Here is a 22,496-nt window from a genome sequence, read left to right on the forward strand (position 1 = left end):
ATGATCTGCTCGCATGCCGTATTCAAGTACCTAAGCGTGTATATGATCGAAGGAGGCAATGAATGATTTATTTCTATTTCATTCATCTTAATAGCATCAATGTAAACACGAGTAAGATTTTATAAATTTATTCATCGAGAGATTGAAATATTAATGAGTATTATCGAAATAATTATTGTAGTAGTCAGTATTATTGAAAAAAACTGTATTTATATGAAACTTACATTCTTTGGTTTTGATTATTCATCAAAACGCAACAATTTCAACGAACATTCATCAGAAAACTCTTTTACTGTTCAGTCACTCAATGCAAAAAATTAATCCATTATTCACTTTGGAGGTGGAACTGCTACTCCAATTCACGAAATAAAATGACGTTAATTAATTCTTAAATTATTTACATCCTCCTCCTTCTACTTTTTCGTGTCCTGGAAAAAAAAGTTAAGAATCAGTTTCGAACAAAGAAGAACATAAGAATCTTAATATCATATTGAAACACTTCAACTGAACTAATGAGAGCCATTGAGACTTGGAAGCCATAGGCCTAATATTGAGTCAGTTTACATGCGGTTTGTGGAAACCAAAAGCAACACAGTGGCCCGTTATGAGCCCTTTTTAATCCGTGGTCTAGTGGATAGAGTGCTTGCGTAGCAGCATTGAGATCCCGGGTTCAAACCCTCTCATTACCAAAAGTTTTTTAACCAGATCACTCCCGTGTTATCTGTCCCGTTAAACAGTCAGTCCCGGCTGAAGTATGACAAGGCCCATTGACGGTTTAAATTATATGTTCAGCGGTGGGACCTTCCCGCAAGGGACTCCCCACCAACAAAAGCCATACGAATTTACATTTTTATGAGCAGTTTTACTTTTGAAAAAAACTTTAATTGATTAAAAATGTAAATGCTGAGTGAAATGTAAAATTGATAAAATATGAAAAATAAGTGAAATTGAATAACGCTGCTGCCTCGCGCCTCACTGCTTGATTTTAATTGCTGAATATTGTATTAGATAAAGAGATCTTGATCAATGTAAGTGGCGCTTGGATCTATGGGTTTAAACTGGTATGTTATGGACTAGTTCTCATATTTAAGCTGGATTCCCATATAAATATATCAATATACATGTCCGGTACAGTTAAAACACTATTCGTCTGAGTTCTGATAGGATTTGTTGATAGTTGCTCGGCTGCAGGGCTGAGTGGCAATAGTCCCAATCTATTTTATAAACCATACGACTAATATCTTCACTTCAGCAGACACATTCACTGATACTGATATGTGAAAAACCAGCTTTACTGGATACGAGGGTCAATAAATGAAAACCTTAAGAGTGTTATAAATGATTTATTTTGACAACTATGTGAAACCTACACTTATCATTTTTCGACATAGTCTCTTTGACGTGTTATGCAAGTGTTCCACCTGTTTGGAAGCACATGAATACCACGTTCAAACAATTCTTTTGGTTGTGCTTGTAGCCACTTGTGCACCGCGGTTTTCACTTCTCCATCACTTTGGAAATGCTTGCCTCCCATTGCGTCTTTAAGCTTTCCAAACAAATGTAAGTTACTAGGGGCGAGGTCTGGAGAATAAGATGGGTGAATGAGGCATTCAAATTTAATATCCTTGATAGTTTGAACTGAGAGACAGGTCGTATATGGTCGGGCTTTGTCATGTTGTAACAACACACCTGAAGCCCTGAGAAGTCCTCACCGTTTACTCCTGATTTCTGGTCAAAGTTGATTTTTCAAGAGATTTGAATGAGAAGTACTATTTACTGTCATTCCCTGTCAATGTAATGCTCCAAAATTACTTCGATCACAACGTAGAAGAGAGCCAGCAAGAGTTTTCCTGCTGATCGCTGAGTTCGGAATTTTGTTTTGGTGATGAGCTATGGTGCCATTCTTACTTGCTCTTTTTGTTTCTGGTTGATAGTAATGTTTGTTTCTAGACAAACATGAATCATCATACTGTACTGTCATCCTGCAAAGAATTTCCATTGGTTTGACTCCTTCACTGCTCAAGAAACGAATGACTGATAGCTATTCTAACGCGGTGCATATTGATAATGGGGCGGCCATATTGTAACTGAAGTCACCGCTAGATGCGTGTAGCAAGGTCACTGATGCACCTGGTAATCATTGTGTAAGCTTCAACGAACATCCCTGCCAACTACCGGATCAATTCTACAACTTCTCGGAACTTTACAGCACTTTTAAGGTTTTCATTTGATTCACCCTCGTATTACTGTAGCACTAGGTGCTCAGTGCTATGAACACTAACTTCAATTCAATATTGGCTATCCGCCAAGAAGGCAGGCAGACATCAATCAAAATTATCATAAGTAGAACAACAGGAATTTACTACTTAGAAATACTTAGCCAGAAAACCTTACACTTCATTATGGTATTTTGTGGTAAAGTAAGGTCAATATAAGAAATATGAATTATGTAACAAGAAGACAGCTAAAATATGTAGAGCATTAACACTGTAGCTCAATATTATTTGACTTACTTTTTAGGTCCCTTGACGAAGCACCAATCAACTCCTATCTGCTGTCCAAGGATGTCTGTATTGTTTAGTGCTTCTTTTGCAGCAAGAGCTTCTTTGTAGGAATCGTATTCAACAAGCGCATAGCCCTACAACAAAACACGAATTCAATCTAAATAAAAATTCGAGTCTACAAAAATCCTCACCATTAGGCACAAGGCTTAGTCATCAGAGGGACACCAAGTGTCCGAGTGAGTCACCGGGCATTTGCTTTTTTTTTGCCTGTCCAGATTTTGGCAGCCGTATGGTGTCTCACTCGGGTCATAAGCCCGGTCACTAATCCTAGTGTCCCAGCTTGCTTTAAATTAGGCCACCAGGCTGACGACCCAGCATAAACTAGGCTGACGACACAGCCTGGTGGCCTAATGTAATACTGGTCTTAGGACAACTAGTACTATTACAGAGACACATTAAATATGATCATCAGAAAAGAGTACGGTGAATATTACAAATTGCAACCAACCTAGAAAAGCATATTTTTTACTGAAACGTATACTGACTTTCATTTAATGAAAGTAAAAATTTTTCAATTTAAAAAATCAGACTCGAATTATTATTCTCTCTCATAGAGTAATAAAGAACAGCTAATGATTGCAGGAAAATGCAAGTTAGCTGAAGTTTTAATTCAAATCCCACGAAGAATAATTGTTGTATGTGTTAGTAAGAGCTTATTATAATATAATTATGTGCCTACGTTTGAAAACTACAGTTGTAGAAAAACAATTCGTCTTTTCTTGTATTGTAACTATTAGGCTCGGTTGCACAAAAGCTGGTTAAATTTCAACCGTGATTAATTTCACGAGAACTATTGTTGTTGTATTGACTCCTCTAAACACGGACTTGTTCAACATTAGAGGAGTAATTTTCAGGGAAGGCATTGTAAAATATACACTACATGAAAGTAGAATTGAAAAAAGTAGTGTTTAAAAATGTCACTAATAAGTAAATATTCTCTATTCTAAAAATAAATTAGTGTTATAAATTATTATTATTATTTTGGTATTTGGAAAATCTAAATTTGAAAGAATTGTTTGTATAAATATTTTTGAACTGAAAATTTTGTGGAAATCTAGAAGACATAACCTCATTTTGGACTTTCAATGTTACCTAAATTTGTATATGTATAATGTACTATTATAGTACAAGGTATTCTTAGTTTTTCTCTCCCGATCTGTGCTTCATTGTATAAAAGAATAAAGAATTACTTTTAAATTCACTCATTAATCTACCCAAAACTCGTGGTAGCTCCACTCGCCACAAGCATGAAATTGATGAATGCATTTTAGCTGTATTGTAGTCTACTAAAGAAAAGTGGAATTAGCAATCAATCCCCGACGGCTAAACCACTCCAAAATAATATTAGAAATGGAGGTTAGCGGAATGTATATATTGCATTATTCAACTAAAACTAAAAGTTTTCTCGAATAAAGTTTAATAATAATCTTGAATAATGTTTGTTTTGTTTTTTTATGTGATAATTATAGAAAATTATTAAGCTCTGGACTGATTCAACAATAAACGGACAATTGAAATACTTTTTTATGCATTGTTGTGATGAGATTTGTATTGAATGGACTTTCAGTTTACTCAGAGAATAAGTTGTTACTTATGGGTATTGTATAAAATATTGTATTGACTTTCAAAATTATGACGGAACTAAGTTTGTAAAAACTCTCGAGTTAATAAGTATCCCGTTCTAGCTAGTGCCGGGTCTGGGTATGAAAAATGCCTCTCCACCTTCCTCTATCTAAAACATATTATTATTATTATTATTATTAATGCATTCATCTGACCTTCAAGAATCCCGTCCGCCGATCAAGATTAAGATGAATGTTCTTAATTTCCCCAAACTCAGCGAATTTCTCATGAATATCATCTTCTTGCGCTTCTTCGTGAACTGATGTCACGAATAGGATCCATCCTTCAACAGCTGTCAACAGAATGTCAAATGTGTTTTACGTAGTTTCAAAGAAAACGTTAAAAGTTTGTTCAAAGTTGAAGCAAATGTCATAATGTGTGCTTACGTATTATCAAGTGATCTATTCTTGTAAGAGATTTAATCATCCATAACAGTGAAAAGCATTCCTAACTTTTTAATCAAACAAATACTGCAATTATTTATTATTTAGCTTCTCAGAAAGACCAACCATTTTTCATGTATAGATCGTTTGATTGAATAAAAATATTGCGGAATTGTAAAATAAATATCATAACTGAGTATCAGCCAAATTGTATTTGTTGTATTATTGATACACAAAATACAATTCATTAAAATGTTTGGGGAAGGACCACCAGGAACAGCCCAAAACTGTGATAAATAATAATAAATCACTGTATTATGTTACTTTTTCAATGTTTTTTGTTGCAAATAAATTACATTTGAATGTTATCTAAATTTGGGAGAGAAATAGTACAAGCAGTACCCTTAGTTTCTCTCTCCTGGTCAGTGTTTTTAAATATGGTCAATGAATAAATAATCACAATTAACCAGATACCGGTATGTGACTGTTATTGACAATCGAACGATTTATTTCAATCATACGGTAAGATAAGTTATTCAATTCACATAGTGTGTGACTGGTTTTAACCTTTTTCAATGCTGACAAAACTAAAATATTTCAATTATTTAATCTCCATCTAGAGTTCTATAAAGAAAGAGCAGTCGCTTTTGTATAATGACAGACAAGGATGCATGATAGAAAAGGAAGGACATAAACCAATGTTAATAAGGTAACTTTATAACGTGAAACTCACTATAAATGAAAAACCTGTAAAATCTTACATCTTTGAGGTCCTGGTTCCTCATTGTCATCAATGTCCATAGAGTCATAATTCCTAATTTCCTCTCTCGCTGTTTTTTCTCCACCAAATCCTCTACCTTTCCTTTTTTTCGCCTTCTCCTTCAATCGAGCAATCCCTTCTGAAATAGAGTTACATTTTTATAGAATTTAGAACAATAACTTGTTGTTTTGGCTTCGAAATTATAAAACTCTGATTAATTCAAGTATGTTATTTAAGATTTTGTAAATTTCCAGTCTTTAGCATACAATTTAGTACACAATACATACCATGCAACCGCTCTGATAGATCTCCTAACTCCAATTCATTAGAGAGCAAAACACGTTCTTCCGATTACTTTTAAAAAAATAATAAATAATATCGAGTAACCTGGCAGGCTCAGGTCTGGTGTCAGAGTATTCAGGACGCAACTGACATTTTTTAGGGCCTCTGACATGACCTAGCGCCTGCTTTTTAAGCAGCCGAAACAGACCGTTTAACGTGCCCATCCAAAATACTTTCAACTATCATTATTACTGTTACTTTCAACAATTAGAAGAATGATTCCAATTATTTCTGAGCAACTTTTTCGCTTTCACCACATACTTATCTTTTGAAACAAAACAGTTTCTAGTAGTTTACTTCAAAAAATTATTTTTTTCTGCTCAAAATGTTTCAACATTGACGAACATAGTCATTAATTTAAGAAATAAATAAGTTAAATTTCAAATGAAAATAATCTGGCCAGTAGAAAGGAGACGTTTTTTCCCGTAATTTTGAGAAAAAAATTCTTACTTATTACGTCATCCGATAATTCTGAGAAAGCTTATATTAAAAAATAACCAATTCCCGCAATGTTTTCAATTTAATTTAAAAAATCAAATTACCTTTTAATCCATCATCACTAAAACTTTTTAGCACTACCTACTGGATATCGGGAATGATATTCTACATGGTTGAATTATAAATTTAAGGAAGTTGCACTTTTACACATTTTGGCAACACTGTCATTTCTTTGGATAGAGGGTCAAGTCTCAACAAATTTTATACAAATACAAGAATTTTTCATTCTAGAAAATCCTATAAATATTCCATAAAATAGTAATACTTATTAATCGCCAAGTACACCTCATCTTTTATTCATTTATTTCTTACAAATTTATTACACAAGATTCTACTAGTTTAGAACGATTAGAACCATTAAGAATTATTGAAAATAGTACAGTTATTACAGAAATAAAGATTTTAACAATCCTTCGAGATCAACCAACTCATAGGTTTCTATAGCTAACTAATCTTGATTTCAGTACATACGTATGTATTATAATATTGGTTACAATGCTGGATTCCGCGTCCATACACTGAAATGCCCGCCCAGGCTCAACAAGCAGTAGGTCGCCAAGTGTTTTAGCATGTTGGAGGACATTAAATTAGTTCTTATTAAGCTTATAGCACTATGGTTGACACTCGCCGACTTAATCGAAAAATTCTTGCGCCGGCTGCCAGATTTAAGCGACCACGCTGGTGTCTACTGGTTAGTGAATTAGCCGCCTAGCCTATAATTGCTTTTCGACAATTACATACAATACTAGCTTAATATTCTAAAAACTGCTATAATATAAAATTTATTTTTACGTATTAACCATTTTTATGTATTAAACGTATTTTATTGTAAAACCTTACAAGCAACAAAGAAATGTGAGGTTAGGTTACCATCAAGCCTTATCAAACATGCTCATAAGTTCATCAAAATAACACACTTGAGAAAAAAATATTTATAAAATCTAAAAATATGAATATTATTAAAAAACTAGAATAATATTTTCTAAATTGATAGGCTATATTAACGATAAATAGGCTAGTAGGTAAATAACTAAAATCAAGACACATTGGTAGCTACTAGGTATTCTATACAATATTATTATTTGGTGTTTGGCGCCAAACCTATTTTTATAAAACAGTAAATCAATAAGTTTTAATAATTGAGCTGATACAAATAAAAATAATACATACGATCACCATCATCATCAGCTTCAAATTCTTCGGCATTGTCGAGTTCAAGAACATCAGCCATTTTACTCTTTTAGATTTCTATTGCTGTAAGTTATTCTTTTTCACAAAATAACAAATTAACAAACTTAATCCCTATTAATATTGATATTAATTATAAATAGAAATAGCCTAAACAACACACTAAAGATTCGATTGGTCTTGCTCTTGCAGATTCGGCGGCTTCGGTCTCGGTGGTCTCGGTATCTGGTTTGATTTTGAGCACCAAAAGCACAAACACAAGCACAGATGGCACCTTAGACCAGTTATAGAATAGACACGTTGGGAAGTCTATCCTCTGAAGACAACATCTACTGCCAAATCCACCCATCTTGACGTCACAACTAAGCTAACAACAATGCATTGAATAACAACAAAAAGGATTCTCCTTCTACAGAAGAAAGTTCTTCGTGTCATCACGTCATCGCATTACCTGGAGCACTGCCGGCCAATCTTCAAACGCCTGAAAATACTGACAGTGTACAGTCAGTACATGTATAGCTCCCTACGGCTCCTAAGGAGTGAGGTTCATGCCTACCAGGAGAGGGGCCAGCTGTACCACCACAATACCAGGAGACGGGGCAACATTGACCTGACCTACTCCAGACTATCGAAAGCACACGAATGCTACCCCTTACGGATGCTAAAAATTTTTAACAGACTGCCAATTTGTGTTCGTGAGCTGGAGTATGGGAAGTTTTGTCGGCTGGTTCGAGAAAAACTTATTAACTACCCTCTCTACTCATTGAGAGATGATGAGACCAGTGGACTTGAAGACCAGTTTGAGATTGTTTAATGAGTTACTATAGCAGTCCATCTACAGAGCCACAAGAAACAACCTATCTGCGGCCATCTCTCGTTATTTGTGTTTTGATTGTTTTATATTTTGACGAAGTCTGTCTGGCGACTGCCGGTCATGGACTGAATATACTGAATTACTGAATACCATAACACCAAATCCATGTTATGTTAGTTTAATTCACTTCAGGTAGGATTTTTAATATTATGCTGATATTTTGTAGATAGAAACATGATTCTGATGACTATATCGTCAAGAACGTTAACCATTATAAAAATTAAAAAGATTGAATCATTGTTCTACATTTTGTTGTTTATAAAGATATTTTCAGAAATGTCAACACAGTATAGATATTGTATTTTAAATAAATATTAATGTACCCACCTTACTAAGTATCGATCGAAAATGTGCAAAGAGACAAGAATAGAGCGTATTCAACAATCAAAACTCAAGCATTATTTGCATGTGAAATATATACGGTAGTACATTTTTAATGTGAAATACTGAAACAATCTTATTGGAAGTTTCGAAGTAAAGTTTATAATTGGCGGTTAGTGTGTGCAGTGCATGTCATGGTTGGAAGCCTTCTAAATAACTAAGGTATTTGACACCAGGTCTAGTGTTAATTCATGAAATTCATAACGAAAAAAGAGTTAATTTCATGTATTTAAGTGAGTAAATCATTGTTTTATTGTTATTAGTTTTAGTATGAACGAGAGCATCGTTGCATTTACTCGATATCAGGTAGGATATTTGTAGCTGCGATAAAAATACGTAAAAGTTAGACATTACAACTTTAAATATTATGAAAATATTATTAAATAGATCTTATCAGGAGAAATAAAATCAAAATCGGATAATTCATTTTCATAACCTGAAAAGTATATGCAAATAGCTAAGTCGTTGGGTTGGTCAAGCTGGTAGTCAATGGTCTATTTGATTTTTCAAAAAATAAAGGGAAACTGTAAATATATGTTGAATCCATTGATATAGAGAATATATATATCAATGGTTGAATCATTCCAATAAATCAAACTTAGAAAACGAATATTTAAATTTTATTGTTCCTTTATGGTATAGTATTTTGTCCTATTTTTAGAAAAATGGATAAAGAGGTGAGTTTTTGAAATGGATTTTCTACAACATAACCTTAAAAAACAGTATATCAAATTTATACAATTTATTGTTTTTTATTCCATATAATTATTTAGAAGTAACGTTTTTATCAGAATTCATATTGTTATCTTGTCTATATAAGGGTGTGATCACATTAAATGCATTATTTTATGTGCCAGTAAAAGATTCCTCAACATAACCTTAAAAATCAGCATCGCTTAACACTTATCAATTCATATAATTTATTGTTTCTTATTCCATATATGATTTATCCGGTATAAGGTTTTTCATCAGAATTCATATTCTTATTGTCATCCTGTCTATTTAAGGGTGTGATCACATTGAATGCATCTATGTGCTAGTAAAAGATTGATCATGCTTATGCATGACCAAGCGGGCAGATGAGAAACAAAATCTAGTAAGAGTCTGCACACAGGAGCAATAGTTGCTGCCACTAGATGTGTAGGAATGTAAGATTGTCCGATACTTGAATGCATAAATGGCATCTCCAATTCTGTGTTCCTGCAACAGCAAATTGAGCTAGTGGGAAACCTACTGTTGTCTCCATATAAGCACGCTACACACAAAGACATTAATGGCCTCCAAATTTAAAGCTAATTATAATTAAATGGAGTAGAAAAGGCTAGTCCCTCCCTAGCCTTTGGTAAGCCAATACCAAACTACAAGGCAGAGGTCAGTTTTCTTTCCTTAGCCTTTGAATATCCACTGATCTCCGTCTGTGTTGTGTACACTGACCACCCGATTGTGTGTTGATGGGAAGGATATTATTCCATATCCTTCTTAAAGATTCGACAATTATTTGTTGAAACACCGCCGATTTTTGAAGTTGCATTACAATTTTATATTATGGTTATTCTAATTGCATTCAATCTTAATTATCTTTGATCAATTTCAATTATCTTCATACTTCATACTTCTCTCCTTAATCATGACCAGATAACTGGATTGACTATGTCAGAAAGTGGACCTGACTTGGTCCTTGTCGTAGAGTTGACATAAAACTATTTCCCTAATAAACACTTATTTACGTTTATAAACTTAGTCAAACATATAAAAAACATTTAAGAATAGTAATATTTAAACTTTTTCAAGATGGCCTTGCCTGTATGCATTATTTTAAATGATGAGTACTCATCTGGGAATTTAGATGACAACCTTTCAACGACATAATCTGCTGGTATTTTTTCATTCATAAATTCCTTAACATCAGAGTCTTTAGTATTTGGTCCAAACCGAGAGACAAACAGAAAATCTTTTCTGCCTACTGTGGTTAAGTTATGCACTGCCTTAGAGCTACCTGTAATAAATTTAGATTTGGTAGTACTTGATTAATCAGTTGATCTAGTCTTAGTCCTATTCACTTTTTGATTTGCAGTACTTATTGATCTGGATTTTTTATTTTCAATAATTGTTGGTTCTTTCACTGATTTATTAGAATTTACAGTTTTTACTGCACTGCTGTACAGTTTAACTTGTTTGTCTGGCCTTTTATCCTGAGGTGAATCACGCATGTTTAGTAAAATATTGTTTTCACTTACCGAATTATCAGCACTTACGTGAACTTTGTCGCTACAGGTAAAATCTACATGCTGACACAAATCACTCTTCTTTTCAACAGATTCTAGCCTACTATTTAAAGCTACATAGTTTATACTCAATTGTTCGAGCTCGTCAAGAATTAAGCTGAGATTTACATTTTCAATACTATTATTTAACTTACTTTAATACTATTCACTACATTTTTCTCGTTTGCATGTTTTTTCAGCATGGAAGCAACCTTAACCTTGCAACCAACACAGTACCAAACAAATCCGTCATGAAGTTCTTCTATTTTACTATAAAAAGTAATGGGTAAATTCACACATCCTATATGAAACCAGTGATTACACATTCCATCACACAAAATCGCGTTATCATCATCTTTTACGAAACTTTTGCACACACCACAAGAAGTATGCTGCTGTTCAGACGCGGCCATCTTTCTCAGCTCCATAGTTTGTATAATTCGTTGAATTATTAGCATTACCGTCATTTCATGTAAATTAGTGTACAAACCAGTAAATATTGTAACATACATAAATAAAGAAATCTAATCTAATCTCCAAGGCAGCAGTTTGCTGGTTTTGGTTCACCCCGGGTATTGGATTCCCTTTGTACCCCCTATATCTAGAGGGCATTCCCCGATCCGCTACCTGTGGAAGCGCCCGATAGGAGACCAGCAACTCCCACTCATCTACAGTGCAATGTTTAAAATGGGGGTCTGTCGCTTGAGAGCTCCGTTATGTAGCAGCTAAAAACACCATTATTCGATCTATGGGGATTTCAAGCTTTGAAAATTCTCATCGTCAGAGTGTTACCTGATTAATTGATAAATTATTGATTGTCAAGTAAAGTACTTTACCAGGGTATCTGAAATAGATAACCTTGAAACAGAAAACGTGTTTCAACAAGATTCTACTGTGAATGATTCAAGTTGATTTTTTGTCTCTTTGTTGCAGGTTAAAGTTGAGAAACAGGAAAGTGCTTTTGATGACAGTTGGATTGGAGCTGCACGTAGTGATACAGCTACTCAGCAGGCATGTATTGTTGAACAACCCACCTTGAAATTTACTGGCTACAGCTATATGATGAAGTTGAATCCAATTTGCCTCCACCTTTTCACTGTTGATAGTATATAATGAAATTAGTTGAAAGATTATTTCAGTCACAATATTCTTTATAGGCCTAATTATGTTTTTTTTTTTATCGCCTTTCATGTATCTTATGAAACTGTAGAGTAAGACATCAATGGGAACAATAGAAAAAGGTCCATCTTTTAAAGGATACATTCTTGAATCTTTTCATTGCTATTCTAACAACAGAAATAAACAAACAACTACTACAACCCATATTTCAATAGTGAGCACTATTACTTGCTGAGTTTGATATACGTCTAGTTTTCAAGTGACACAAGAGTATCTTATGTTCACAGATCAAGATCGAGAAGCAGGAGGATGAATTTGGAGAATGTGAATTAGCAACTAGCAGCATCAAAGATGAGTCATCCTCACACAATGGTTCAACTTCCAATCAGGCATGTATTCTATCATGACTAGAATAAATAAATGATACAGTTTAGTTTGAGATTTTCTCATCAAATTATAATTGAAAATTATTGCTGAATGAAAACTTTTCTTCCAGATTCGGTTGTTGTTATTATTAGCGCAGGCTTGAATTGTGGGGAGTCCCACTGGAAGACCAGCTTGTTTGGAATAGAAGGATAGAATTCTATTTTCCTCTAATTCAAGGAACACAATCAATGCCTATAGGCTATTGCAGTGTTGTCTATAACATTAAAGCTCAACTCACACTTATTGTTTATCGTTTTTGAAGGGACGGATTCAAGGATCCAAAGGTTCATGGAACCCCACACGTCAACCGAAGCTTATTGTGTTCCCAAGTAGTATGTTAGTTAGGCAAACCAATATATGTGTCCTTTACAAGAACCTGGAGTTTTTCCCTATACTAACATCCAATTCATCACCTGGTTGCTTGTCGCAATCCAATGTGATTTGCATGGCAGCCTCTTCAGACTGATTAGTCCTCAGTTCAGCCTCTTGACCCGCATTTGTGCCTGGAGTTTCACCCATCTCTGGTCACTTGGGTTTTTCTTTTTGCCCCTCCGAAACTGCCCTGATGGGGCAGATCCCATGGGTTTGAAGGCAAGGCAACTTCTGGAGTTGGCTTGGGGTCCCTTTTGGTCGCCTCCTACGACAAGCAGGGATACTGTGGGTGTATGTGGTTTTCAACACATTCTTGAGTACGATGTCCGACTCAAAGCTCCCCCAACCCACAGGGGGAAACTCACACTTACGCGAATCAGGTCGAGAAGAGACTCAACTCTAGTTGAGAGCATGTGTTTTCAAATGGTGAAAATCGCGGAGACTAGAATCAACTGATCTGAGTGTCACCATTTGGAAACACATGCTCTCGACTAGAGACGAGTCTCTTCTCGACCTGAGTCGCGTAAGTGTGAGTTGAACCTACAAGTGTATGAATACAGATGAAAGTCCATACTTTATTGTTATACAATAAGTTGTAAGTATTTTGACTAGCATTCTTGTCTGTTTTTTGTTTACACCCACCAAACTAGCAATCAGTTTATCTAGATCTAGAGAGCATAACTTGATGGCTGCTATTTCAACTTCAACTACCCCTCACTCACCCAGCGCACAGTAGTATCTCTTGCCTGTCCAGGTGTACTGCAGGGTGCAGACGAATATCTGTACAGTTATAGCTCTTTGGCAGCAAAACTCAAGACAGCATTCAAATTCAGTAGTTGCTGCTCCTTCACCAATATTTGTGTCTTTTACATGAAGTGTAACAATAATCGATTGTCTCCTCATTGTTTGTGATGTCAATATTGCAGATGGCGAGAGTTAAGCAGGAGAATGATAGCAGCCAAGAACCAGCGCCAGAGTGCAGCACTGCATGCTCTCCAACTGATGATGATTTCAGCCAACAACATTATCTAATCCCTGGCTATAATCTAATATTCATCAAAGAGGAAGAATATGGTGAGATTTGTGTTATTATTTCATTCATTTTTATTCATCAATGATAATAACACAAAATCTTGTTGTGGCGCACTCACACAACTTTCCTTGCCGTTATGAAAATTGATCAACCGACGCTAGTGTTCACGCGCATCTCAAGTCTACTATTCAAATATCTGAGCCAGCTGGTGACAGGACAATAACGCTGGAGACACAAGAGGTCTGCTATCTCCTCATAGTGAATGATTCAATAGAATCAACAGTTGCCAACAGTTTGCAATTAAATAATCACATTTTCTCGAACTTCAAGCTTATTTTCAAATTCAGGTAAAAATGTTACTGAACATTAATTGTAGAGATTTACATGCTCAATTTTTTTCACTTGAAATTTTTTGTTTTAATTGTATCTGAAGCCTGATAATTGGGAACCTAAAATCAAACTTTGCTTAGATGGGGCGGAGCTCCTGAGATTTGTACAGATATGGGACTTGTGGTAGTTGATAGAGATTATCAATGACTATTTCAGGTATAAATATGATCAAAATCGTTGGAGCCGTTTTCGAGAAAATCGCGAAAACCTCTATTTTTCGCAACATTTCCGCCATTTTAGCTGCCATCTTGATTTGCATTTAATCAAAATTGTTTGTGTCGGATACTTATATTTTAAGGACCTTAAGCTCCGAATTTCATGTCATTCCGTTAATTGGGAGATGAGATATTGTGTACACAGACGCACATACACTCATACACACACACACACACATACAGACCCAAAAAACACTTTTTTGGACTTGGGGGACCTTGAAACGAAAAGAAATTTAGAAATTGGGGTACCTTAATTTTTTTTTGGAAAGCAATACTTTCCTTACCTATGGTAAAAGGGCAAGGAAAGTAAAAAAGGAAATGAAGGAATAATTTATTATGTGGGGTAATGACTGTCAGATGTGGTTGCCATAGCAACAGTTATAGGTATAAGATGCATTTCTACACATTCCTACAATAATTTGATTGTATGTGAGGATATATTACTGTATATACCACTATATACATAGTGGTATTGACAACATCAACGTCTTATTGTTTCAATAAATTGCCCTTCACTTGATTACTTGTGTTCACTACAGATTATCATCCTATTTCCAGCACAACTGATATGCAATAATATGCTGTGTTTGCCAATTGTAGCCATGTTGCTCTTCTGAGTAGTCGATGAATAGTGGATGCCCCATTCATCAAACTAGAGCTCACAATTTCATGTCAGTTTATAGTTGTAATTTTTATGCACATTTCTTACAGTATGCGTCAAAACACAGGTGAAATTTCCTATTTATTTAATAGTTTTTTTCATGTTTTGAAACAAAAAAGATAGGCAGCTATATACATAACCAATCATTTCCAGACAATTCAACCTCTATGTATGTCAATTGAGAGAAAACCATGGTCTGGATTAGCAATCATGGATCAGTAATCAATAAAAAAATATTGAATGAAAAAGACTAAGAAATTGTCAAAAAAACACTGATTTATTGATAATTAGAAAGACCGGTTTCGGTTATTACACCATTGTCAATCTCTGATAATCTCACTTTTTTATCAGAGATTGTTGACTGAGATTGACTCATTGTTTTATCAGACTTATTGTTTATCAGAGATTGACAATGGTGTAATAACCGAAACCGGTCTTTCTAATTATCAATAAATCAGTGGTTTTTTGACAATTTCTTAGTCTTTTTCATTCAATATGAATAATTACCACAATATCAACTTCTCAACTACACAAAAAAAAAAATAGCTCATGGCATAATTCATCTGTTATTACTAGTAGTTCTGTGAACAGTAGACCTCGCGCTCAGTAAGTTACATTGACCTGTTGTTATGTTTTCTCAAAAATTAATAGATAAGTTATAAATTTAAAATGTCTAGAAAAAATCCTAAATAAACATAGAGCTTTCTGTCCTATCGTGCCGTGATGTGTCGTCCCGGAATGTGAGTGTGAGCGCTGTTATCAGGTCTGGCTGCAACTGTCTACAACGTTGATGGAAAGATACATTTTCAAGATGTTCGATGTTTTTGAACAGGTATTATTAGTCAGTCAACTGTCTACTAACGTTGATGGAAAGATATATTTTCAAGAATTTCAATATTTTTGTACGGGTAGTATTATAGTCCACTAGACAGCTGATTTATGATGAATAATTCTATGGTCTGATTTTTACTCTAATATTGGAGTATGAAGGAGGTTCCTTTTTCCTTTTATATTAGTAGTTCTGTGAACAGTAGACCTCACGCAGTATTCTCATCCACAAGTACATGTTTGAAACTATAGATCTTATGGAAAAACAGCAATAGGCTGGCTTCTCCACACATCTGTGTAATCACTTGTCAGCTGATTTATGATGAATAATATCTATAGTCTGATTTTTACTCTAATATTGGCGTATGAAGGAGGCTCCTTTTTCCTTTCATATATTATCCTTGAAATGCAAAAATTCCAAAAACCTTGTATATACGTCGACGCGCAATTAAGAATGGAACATACCTGTCAAATTAAATGAAAATCTATTACTGCGTTTCGCCGTAAATGCGCAACATATAAACATTCAAACATTAAGAGAAATGCCAAACCGTCGACTTGAATCTTAGAGCCTGTTCACATGACAGCGGTTGACCAACCGAGCGATTGCTAGGTATAGGGAAACACGTGGTGCCGTACACATGCAACGCTCGGTTTTAGTAGTCGCCGGCGAATCGCGGCGGTTGTACTCTCAGACTACAACCGCTCGGTTGCCGGGCGGTTCGATATACTAGAGCAGTCAACCGAGCGGTTTCGAGCAGAGCAGTTCACATAGTGCACATTCTATTACAATTTCAGTTCAATTAAAATTTATTCTATTACAATTTCCAGTTCAGTTAGTAAGTTAGTTTGTAGATGATCATATTTCACATGATCATTGATCACATTTCTAAGTAGGGTAAACTAGCCCACGTTGGGACTCTAAAATTCAAACAGCTATGACTTGGACAAATAATATTTAAAAAATTCTTCATTTTTAAATTTTATATTGATTGTATTAGCTTACACTTTCATGGCAACTGCATTGATTGTCAATTGATTTTTTTATTGCAAAAACAATTTTTGGGAGTGTTCCAACCTGGGATTAAGATCGACCCACGATGGGACATCCCTTGCCCAGGTTGGGACATTGAATTAAAAATGAGCAATTCGTTATTTTTGTTAATTAATTAAAAACATATTTGAATTTACATTCCATTATAAAAATTAATATTATAAATACTTATATTTATTATTTGTGTTTATTATTCAAGAATCAAAACATTAATAATAATATAAACATATTGACATTTAAAAGTATAAAAAAGTATGATCTCAATCTTCCCCATTAAAACATAATTGAACATAATCTTTTAGGTTATTTAGGTATTAATGAGTTAGTTTTGGTCATTTTTAGTAAATTGAATCGCTTATTCAAAAATTGATATTTTCAGAAAAATTTTGTTTTATTCAATCAACAATACCATGAAGAATTTATCTTCCAAGTCTCATGGATTTATCTCTTACCATATTTGAAATGTTCTGTTCCAAAAATTTAAACTTTAGGCACTCATATCTCAAAAAGTAATGATCGGAAAAAATGTTTTTCTGACAAAACTTTTCCATTTTGATAGCTTGATGATATACAAATCGAAAAATTTTGAAAAATATCACCAGTAGAAAGTTTAATTTCAGCCTTTGCACAGTCTTAACAGAGCGTAAACCGCTCATGAATCACTGTCATGTGTACGAGGCTGGCAAATCAAGCAATTTGCCAACCGAGCGTAAATCGCTGTCATGTGAACAAGCTCTTAGACCTTACTTCGCTCGGTCAATTATCTCTCTGATTGTTCACAATCTAACCCAATATTTAACACTATCATTTGTTTTATGTATAATATACTATTTCTACAATCGGCTGCAAATCTCTTGGTTTGTATAAACTATTATATCAATTGGTAAATAATAAGGTAGGCTATAATGGAGCTGAGGCAAGGAAAATAGTGTGAGTGTTTTACACTAGATTCTATCATTACTTTATTGTCTTTATTCTGCTTCAATCATTTACAAGTTGCATTATTGGTGTTTGCAGTTGAGCAAGAGGCAGAAGGATGTTCAGTGGAGAGTGAACCGGAGATGTGGCCTTCAAACTGCAGCACATCTGAAACTGCCAATGCAACAGAAGTGGGTGGACTGAATGCACATTCAATCTCTCCCATGGAAGAGTGCACTGAGCCATCTGTGGCTGGCAAAAAGATCAAGCTCTACAACTGTGCTGACTGCAGCTATAAAACTCCATCGATCACTCATTGGAAGAGACACATGACGAAACACACTGGGGAAAAGACTTTCAGTTGTGAGTTATGTGACTATAAATGTACTCGATCAAGTAATTTGAAGATACATATCAGAACACATACAGGAGAAACACCTTTCAGCTGCGAGTATTGTGACTATAAATGTGCTCGATCAAGTGATTTGAAAAAACATATTAGAACACATACAGGAGAAACACCTTTCAGCTGCAAGTATTGTGACTATAAATGTGCTCAATCTGGTGCTTTGAAGAGACATATCAGAACACATACAGGAAAAACACCTTTCAGCTGCAAGTATTGTGACTATAAATGTGCTCGATCTGATACTTTGAAGGAACATATCAAAACACATACTGGAGAAACACCTTTCAGCTGCGAGTATTGTGACTATAAATGTGCTCAATCTGGTGCTTTGAAGGAACATATCAGAACACATACAGGAGAAACACCTTTCAGCTGCGAGTATTGTGACTATAAATGTGCTCGATCAAGTAATTTGAAAAGACATATAAGAACACATCATAAAGGAGAAACAACCACCAGCTGAAAATTTGTGACTTTACGTGTGCTCATTCAAATTCATTTTACTGTGTTTCCTAGTAAGGTGGTCACTAATAACAGGACAAGTGTGTTGAACATGTGTGTACACACAAATGTCGTCCATATTGTCGTGTCATCACAGCTAAAGGCTTCAAATAAGATTTTTTGAGGTTCCGAGTAAGTATCGGCTCACACCTCCCCACTCCTCTATTTAAATTGCCAGGGTTGCCCTGGACTGGCGTCTGTGGAGGGGCGGAGTGGGGGATGCTGCTCACACTGTGGTGTGTGCCGGCGGGTGGTTGGGGACGGCTGGGCTCCTCGCGGTGTTGGGTGTCCTCCACATACACCACGGTTGTCATCTCACAACACTGAAATTCTCTCCTTTCTGAGAGGTGATAGGCCATGTTTTGGCACTACCTGGAGGGAGGGGAGTCGCTAGGAGTGGTGGGAGAGTAGTGGCAGTCATCACCGTAGTTGTAGTGCATGGGAACAGGTCAAAACTTGTCAGAAATGGTCTCCTAGTGTCTTCCAGACGAGCCTTTGTCACTGACTCCGGTCTGCCTCCAGATCAAGTGGTGTTTGGTTCGTCCTCTAAGTGACCCCTACCGGTCACCAAAGATCACCTGACCTGGTTTTTTTTTAGATAAATGAAAACTTAAACTCAAATAGTGCAGCAAAGAAAAAATAAGCAATATAAATTTGGAGATGCAAAAACCTAACCTCAACAAATTTTGCTGGAAGCCTTTTGCTGTGATGACACAACAATCTATGACAATATGTGTATCATGCATGTCTCACCGTTGGTGGCCAGCCTTAAATCAACCTCGTACTTTCCATTACCTACTCACAAGCATTACCTGCTCACATGGTTATCATCCACAATAAAATTATCAAGTCATTTGATAAAATAGTATCATGTTGATATTTTTCCCCACCATCAACTCAACGTCATGCAGCTTGATCCTCTGCTTCTACCTCATTAGCTCTCCTATGGTGAGGTCCACGTTATAATGGCAGTATTTGATTAACATTGGTGTTGCTTTCCTTGTTTATCATACTTCATAGCAGAAAGCTCTATCCTTTTCTAGTTCTGCAACATTTCCAGATCCTTTTCCAACCATGTAGAATTATACTCAACAAAACATTCAATCTCAATAATTATGAAAATTTAGTATTTAATCTTTGGCAAATATATTTTCATGAGGAATAAAATATAGTTCATCACTCTAAACAAGATTTCCATGTAAATATTACATCAGATATATCAGTAGCAGATATCCTCCATAGAAGACAGTGACAAGGCAGAGAATTGGCAACGCTATTCTACTATCTTTCTCCACTGCCATTATAACATGAACCTCATTATAGTCATAGTCAGCCTTAACCTGGCTTCACCATCCTTGCCGAGGTCTAGAAACACTTGTGGAGCTCTCACTTCCAGTAGATTTCTGTGTATGATAGTGTCCTTGCTGAAACCCTGCTCCATGCTATAGAGATGAATTCTCTTAATTTAAGAAATTAGTCTTGATTTACTGGGTAATGTGTAGGTATTAATATAATTATGTGAATCTACAACATTTTTTAATTAATAATTTATTGGCATGGGTAATTAAACAAATACATGACATTGATGTTCGGTACATTCAAAATATTACAAAAACTTTAATAAACACCAGGATTAAAAAAGACATCACTAGCCAGTCAGTATTAAACTTTTTCATCAAATGGATTCAGACTGGGTATTTCTTATATCATATGGAAGCAGATAACTCACCGAACTTAGTGAGGTCTATGTTTTAACTCTGATTTTCTTTTGTCTGTCTGTATGTAACGCGACTACGGCCAAACGAGTTGATAGAATTCGATGAGATTTGGCAGGAATATTCCTTTTTCAACTGTGCGTCGATGTATACACAAGGTTTTAGAAATTTTGAATTTTAATGATAATATGGAAAGGTAGGAGTAGGAGTATGGTATATGGATTAGGAGTATTCCTCCATACTCTGATATCAGTATATATAACATCTACTTTGAAGATAGGATTAATCAGACTATAGAATTATGCATAATCAATCAGCTGACAGGTGGATTATTCATTGCATGATTACACAGATGTCTGGCCGTGTCTATTTCTAAAAGGTAGGGTTTCAATATTTTTTATGATGCGTGCCCTTCAGTATCAATATTCCCACATTTGTAAAACAAATTCAATAGGTGATTGAAAATAAAATAAAGAATAATCAAATGAACTAAATAATGCTGGAGAAACTATAATATTCTTGATTGAAACAAATTAATTTGAAATTAGTTGAGAAATATTTTTATCAGATGGAAAGATTATCACGGAACTGGATAAATTATCATATGGGATACAAATTCAAAGGTGAACTGAGTTTATTAACATACGTGAGTTTTTGATCTTGGATAAAACAAATAACAGTTTTTAAGAGTAAATTATGATTCAACTGAATCAACAAACTAGAACAGGTGACATCAGATACTTGTGGATGAGAAAAATGCGTGAGGTCTACTACGGCAATCTGTGAATTGAGAATGAATAAACAATATATACTTACGAATGTAATTATTGATAAAGTTAGTTTCATTTCTAAATGAATATGAATTAAGTTTATTAATGTTGTTATAGAGAGCATTTGCAATAAATTTTAGTTATTCAACAACTGACCTGTTTTATTTACAGTTACCCATAATCTATATAAATAAAAATCGAGCCTTAAATTGTGACATTCAATAACTTTTAGTATTATCATCAACTTCAAGAGAGGATATCTCGGGAACTGTTGGGAATATCACAAAATTCCACTGAACAAAAAGTGTAGGCAATTTATCAAGCTTTATTTTTGAGTTTTTAGTTATGTCGGTTGAATGCATTGTTCTCGAGATATGAGCGTGGAAGCAGAACGCTGAAAAATGCAACTTTTAAACCACCCTCATCCCCTTGACACATGAGTTAGGAATGGGGACTTTTGATGTGTTCTCCTCTTAACTAGTCTCAACAAAGCTGCAAAGTCAAAAATTTTGTTTAAATCATTCCCATATACATCATATAATCATACTCAACACTAAAGCTGCTGCAAAAGGTGCAGAGAAATTCGTAAAAGTGTGAAATTATGCATCAAATTGAAGAGAATTCAATGTTCTAAAAGCTCATAATTAGCATGGATTTTTTCCATCGATTTTTAAAAAGTTATAAGAGCAAAAATATAAAAAAATTTATGGCAAACGTATTCTTTTCAAAAATGTCACACCTCCAAGAGCGGATATTTCGAAAAATAAAGATATAAAAAAAGTTATAGAATGAATATTGTAGGAAATTATGTGAGCTTTAATTTGTTATATGACAGTCAAGTCCTTAGAATACATAGTTTTTGAGTTGCATACGAGAAACCAAAAAATGGTACCTTGAAACCACCCCCTCCACCTTATCACAAGGGGTAGGGGTGGGGGTTTTTGATATGTTTACCTCCTTACTACCCTAAACAGAACTGTGTGGTGGTCAAAAATTGTCTTTCCAAGTTTTCCCTCTATACCCTTTTTTGAGCATTCATTGCCTAGACTAATTTGTGATAACAAAAAATAATGATATAAAGATATTTTCAGAAATGTCAACACAGTATATAGATATTGTATTTTAAATAAATATTAGTGTACCCACCTTACTAAGTATCGATCGAAAATGTGCAATGAGACAAGAATAGAGCGTATTCAACAATCAAA

General features: G+C 34.8%; 2 protein-coding genes across 6 annotated transcripts; one reads left to right on the forward strand and one right to left on the reverse strand.

The window, feature by feature from the left end:
• Nucleotides 1–188: 188 nt before the first annotated feature.
• On the reverse strand, nt 189–7,711 carry LOC111044142 (RNA-binding protein 8A). Of its 2 annotated transcripts, none has more exons than XM_022329213.2 (5): nt 7,341–7,711; nt 5,332–5,469; nt 4,343–4,479; nt 2,514–2,638; nt 189–428 (listed from the first exon to the last, which is right to left on the reverse strand). In XM_022329213.2, exons 1-5 carry the CDS (start codon nt 7,399–7,401, stop codon nt 398–400), a joined length of 492 nt encoding a protein of 163 aa, XP_022184905.1. In that variant the 5' UTR covers nt 7,402–7,711; the 3' UTR covers nt 189–397. The 2 variants fall into 2 exon arrangements, with proteins under 2 accessions (XP_022184905.1, XP_022184906.1); XM_022329214.2 differs by having other exon boundaries at nt 5,332–5,466; nt 7,341–7,622.
• A 1,422-nt stretch (nt 7,712–9,133) lies between these two features.
• Nucleotides 9,134–20,438, forward strand: LOC111044140 (gastrula zinc finger protein XlCGF17.1-like). 4 transcript variants are annotated; one of them, XM_039421040.1, is made up of 6 exons: nt 10,425–10,489; nt 11,811–11,888; nt 12,284–12,385; nt 13,721–13,868; nt 17,993–18,304; nt 18,641–20,438. In XM_039421040.1, the coding sequence occupies exons 1-6, from the start codon at nt 10,460–10,462 to the stop codon at nt 18,763–18,765; spliced, it is 795 nt and encodes a 264-aa protein (XP_039276974.1). In that variant the 5' UTR covers nt 10,425–10,459; the 3' UTR covers nt 18,766–20,438. The 4 variants fall into 4 exon arrangements, with proteins under 4 accessions (XP_039276972.1, XP_039276973.1, XP_039276974.1 ...); XM_039421038.1 differs by lacking the exon at nt 10,425–10,489 and adding an exon at nt 9,134–9,290 and having other exon boundaries at nt 17,993–20,438; XM_039421037.1 differs by having other exon boundaries at nt 17,993–20,438.
• Nucleotides 20,439–22,496: the final 2,058 nt, after the last annotated feature.

This window comes from Nilaparvata lugens, chromosome 2, assembly GCF_014356525.2.
Source record: "Nilaparvata lugens isolate BPH chromosome 2, ASM1435652v1, whole genome shotgun sequence".
NCBI classification, from domain to species: Eukaryota; Metazoa; Arthropoda; class Insecta; order Hemiptera; family Delphacidae; genus Nilaparvata; species Nilaparvata lugens.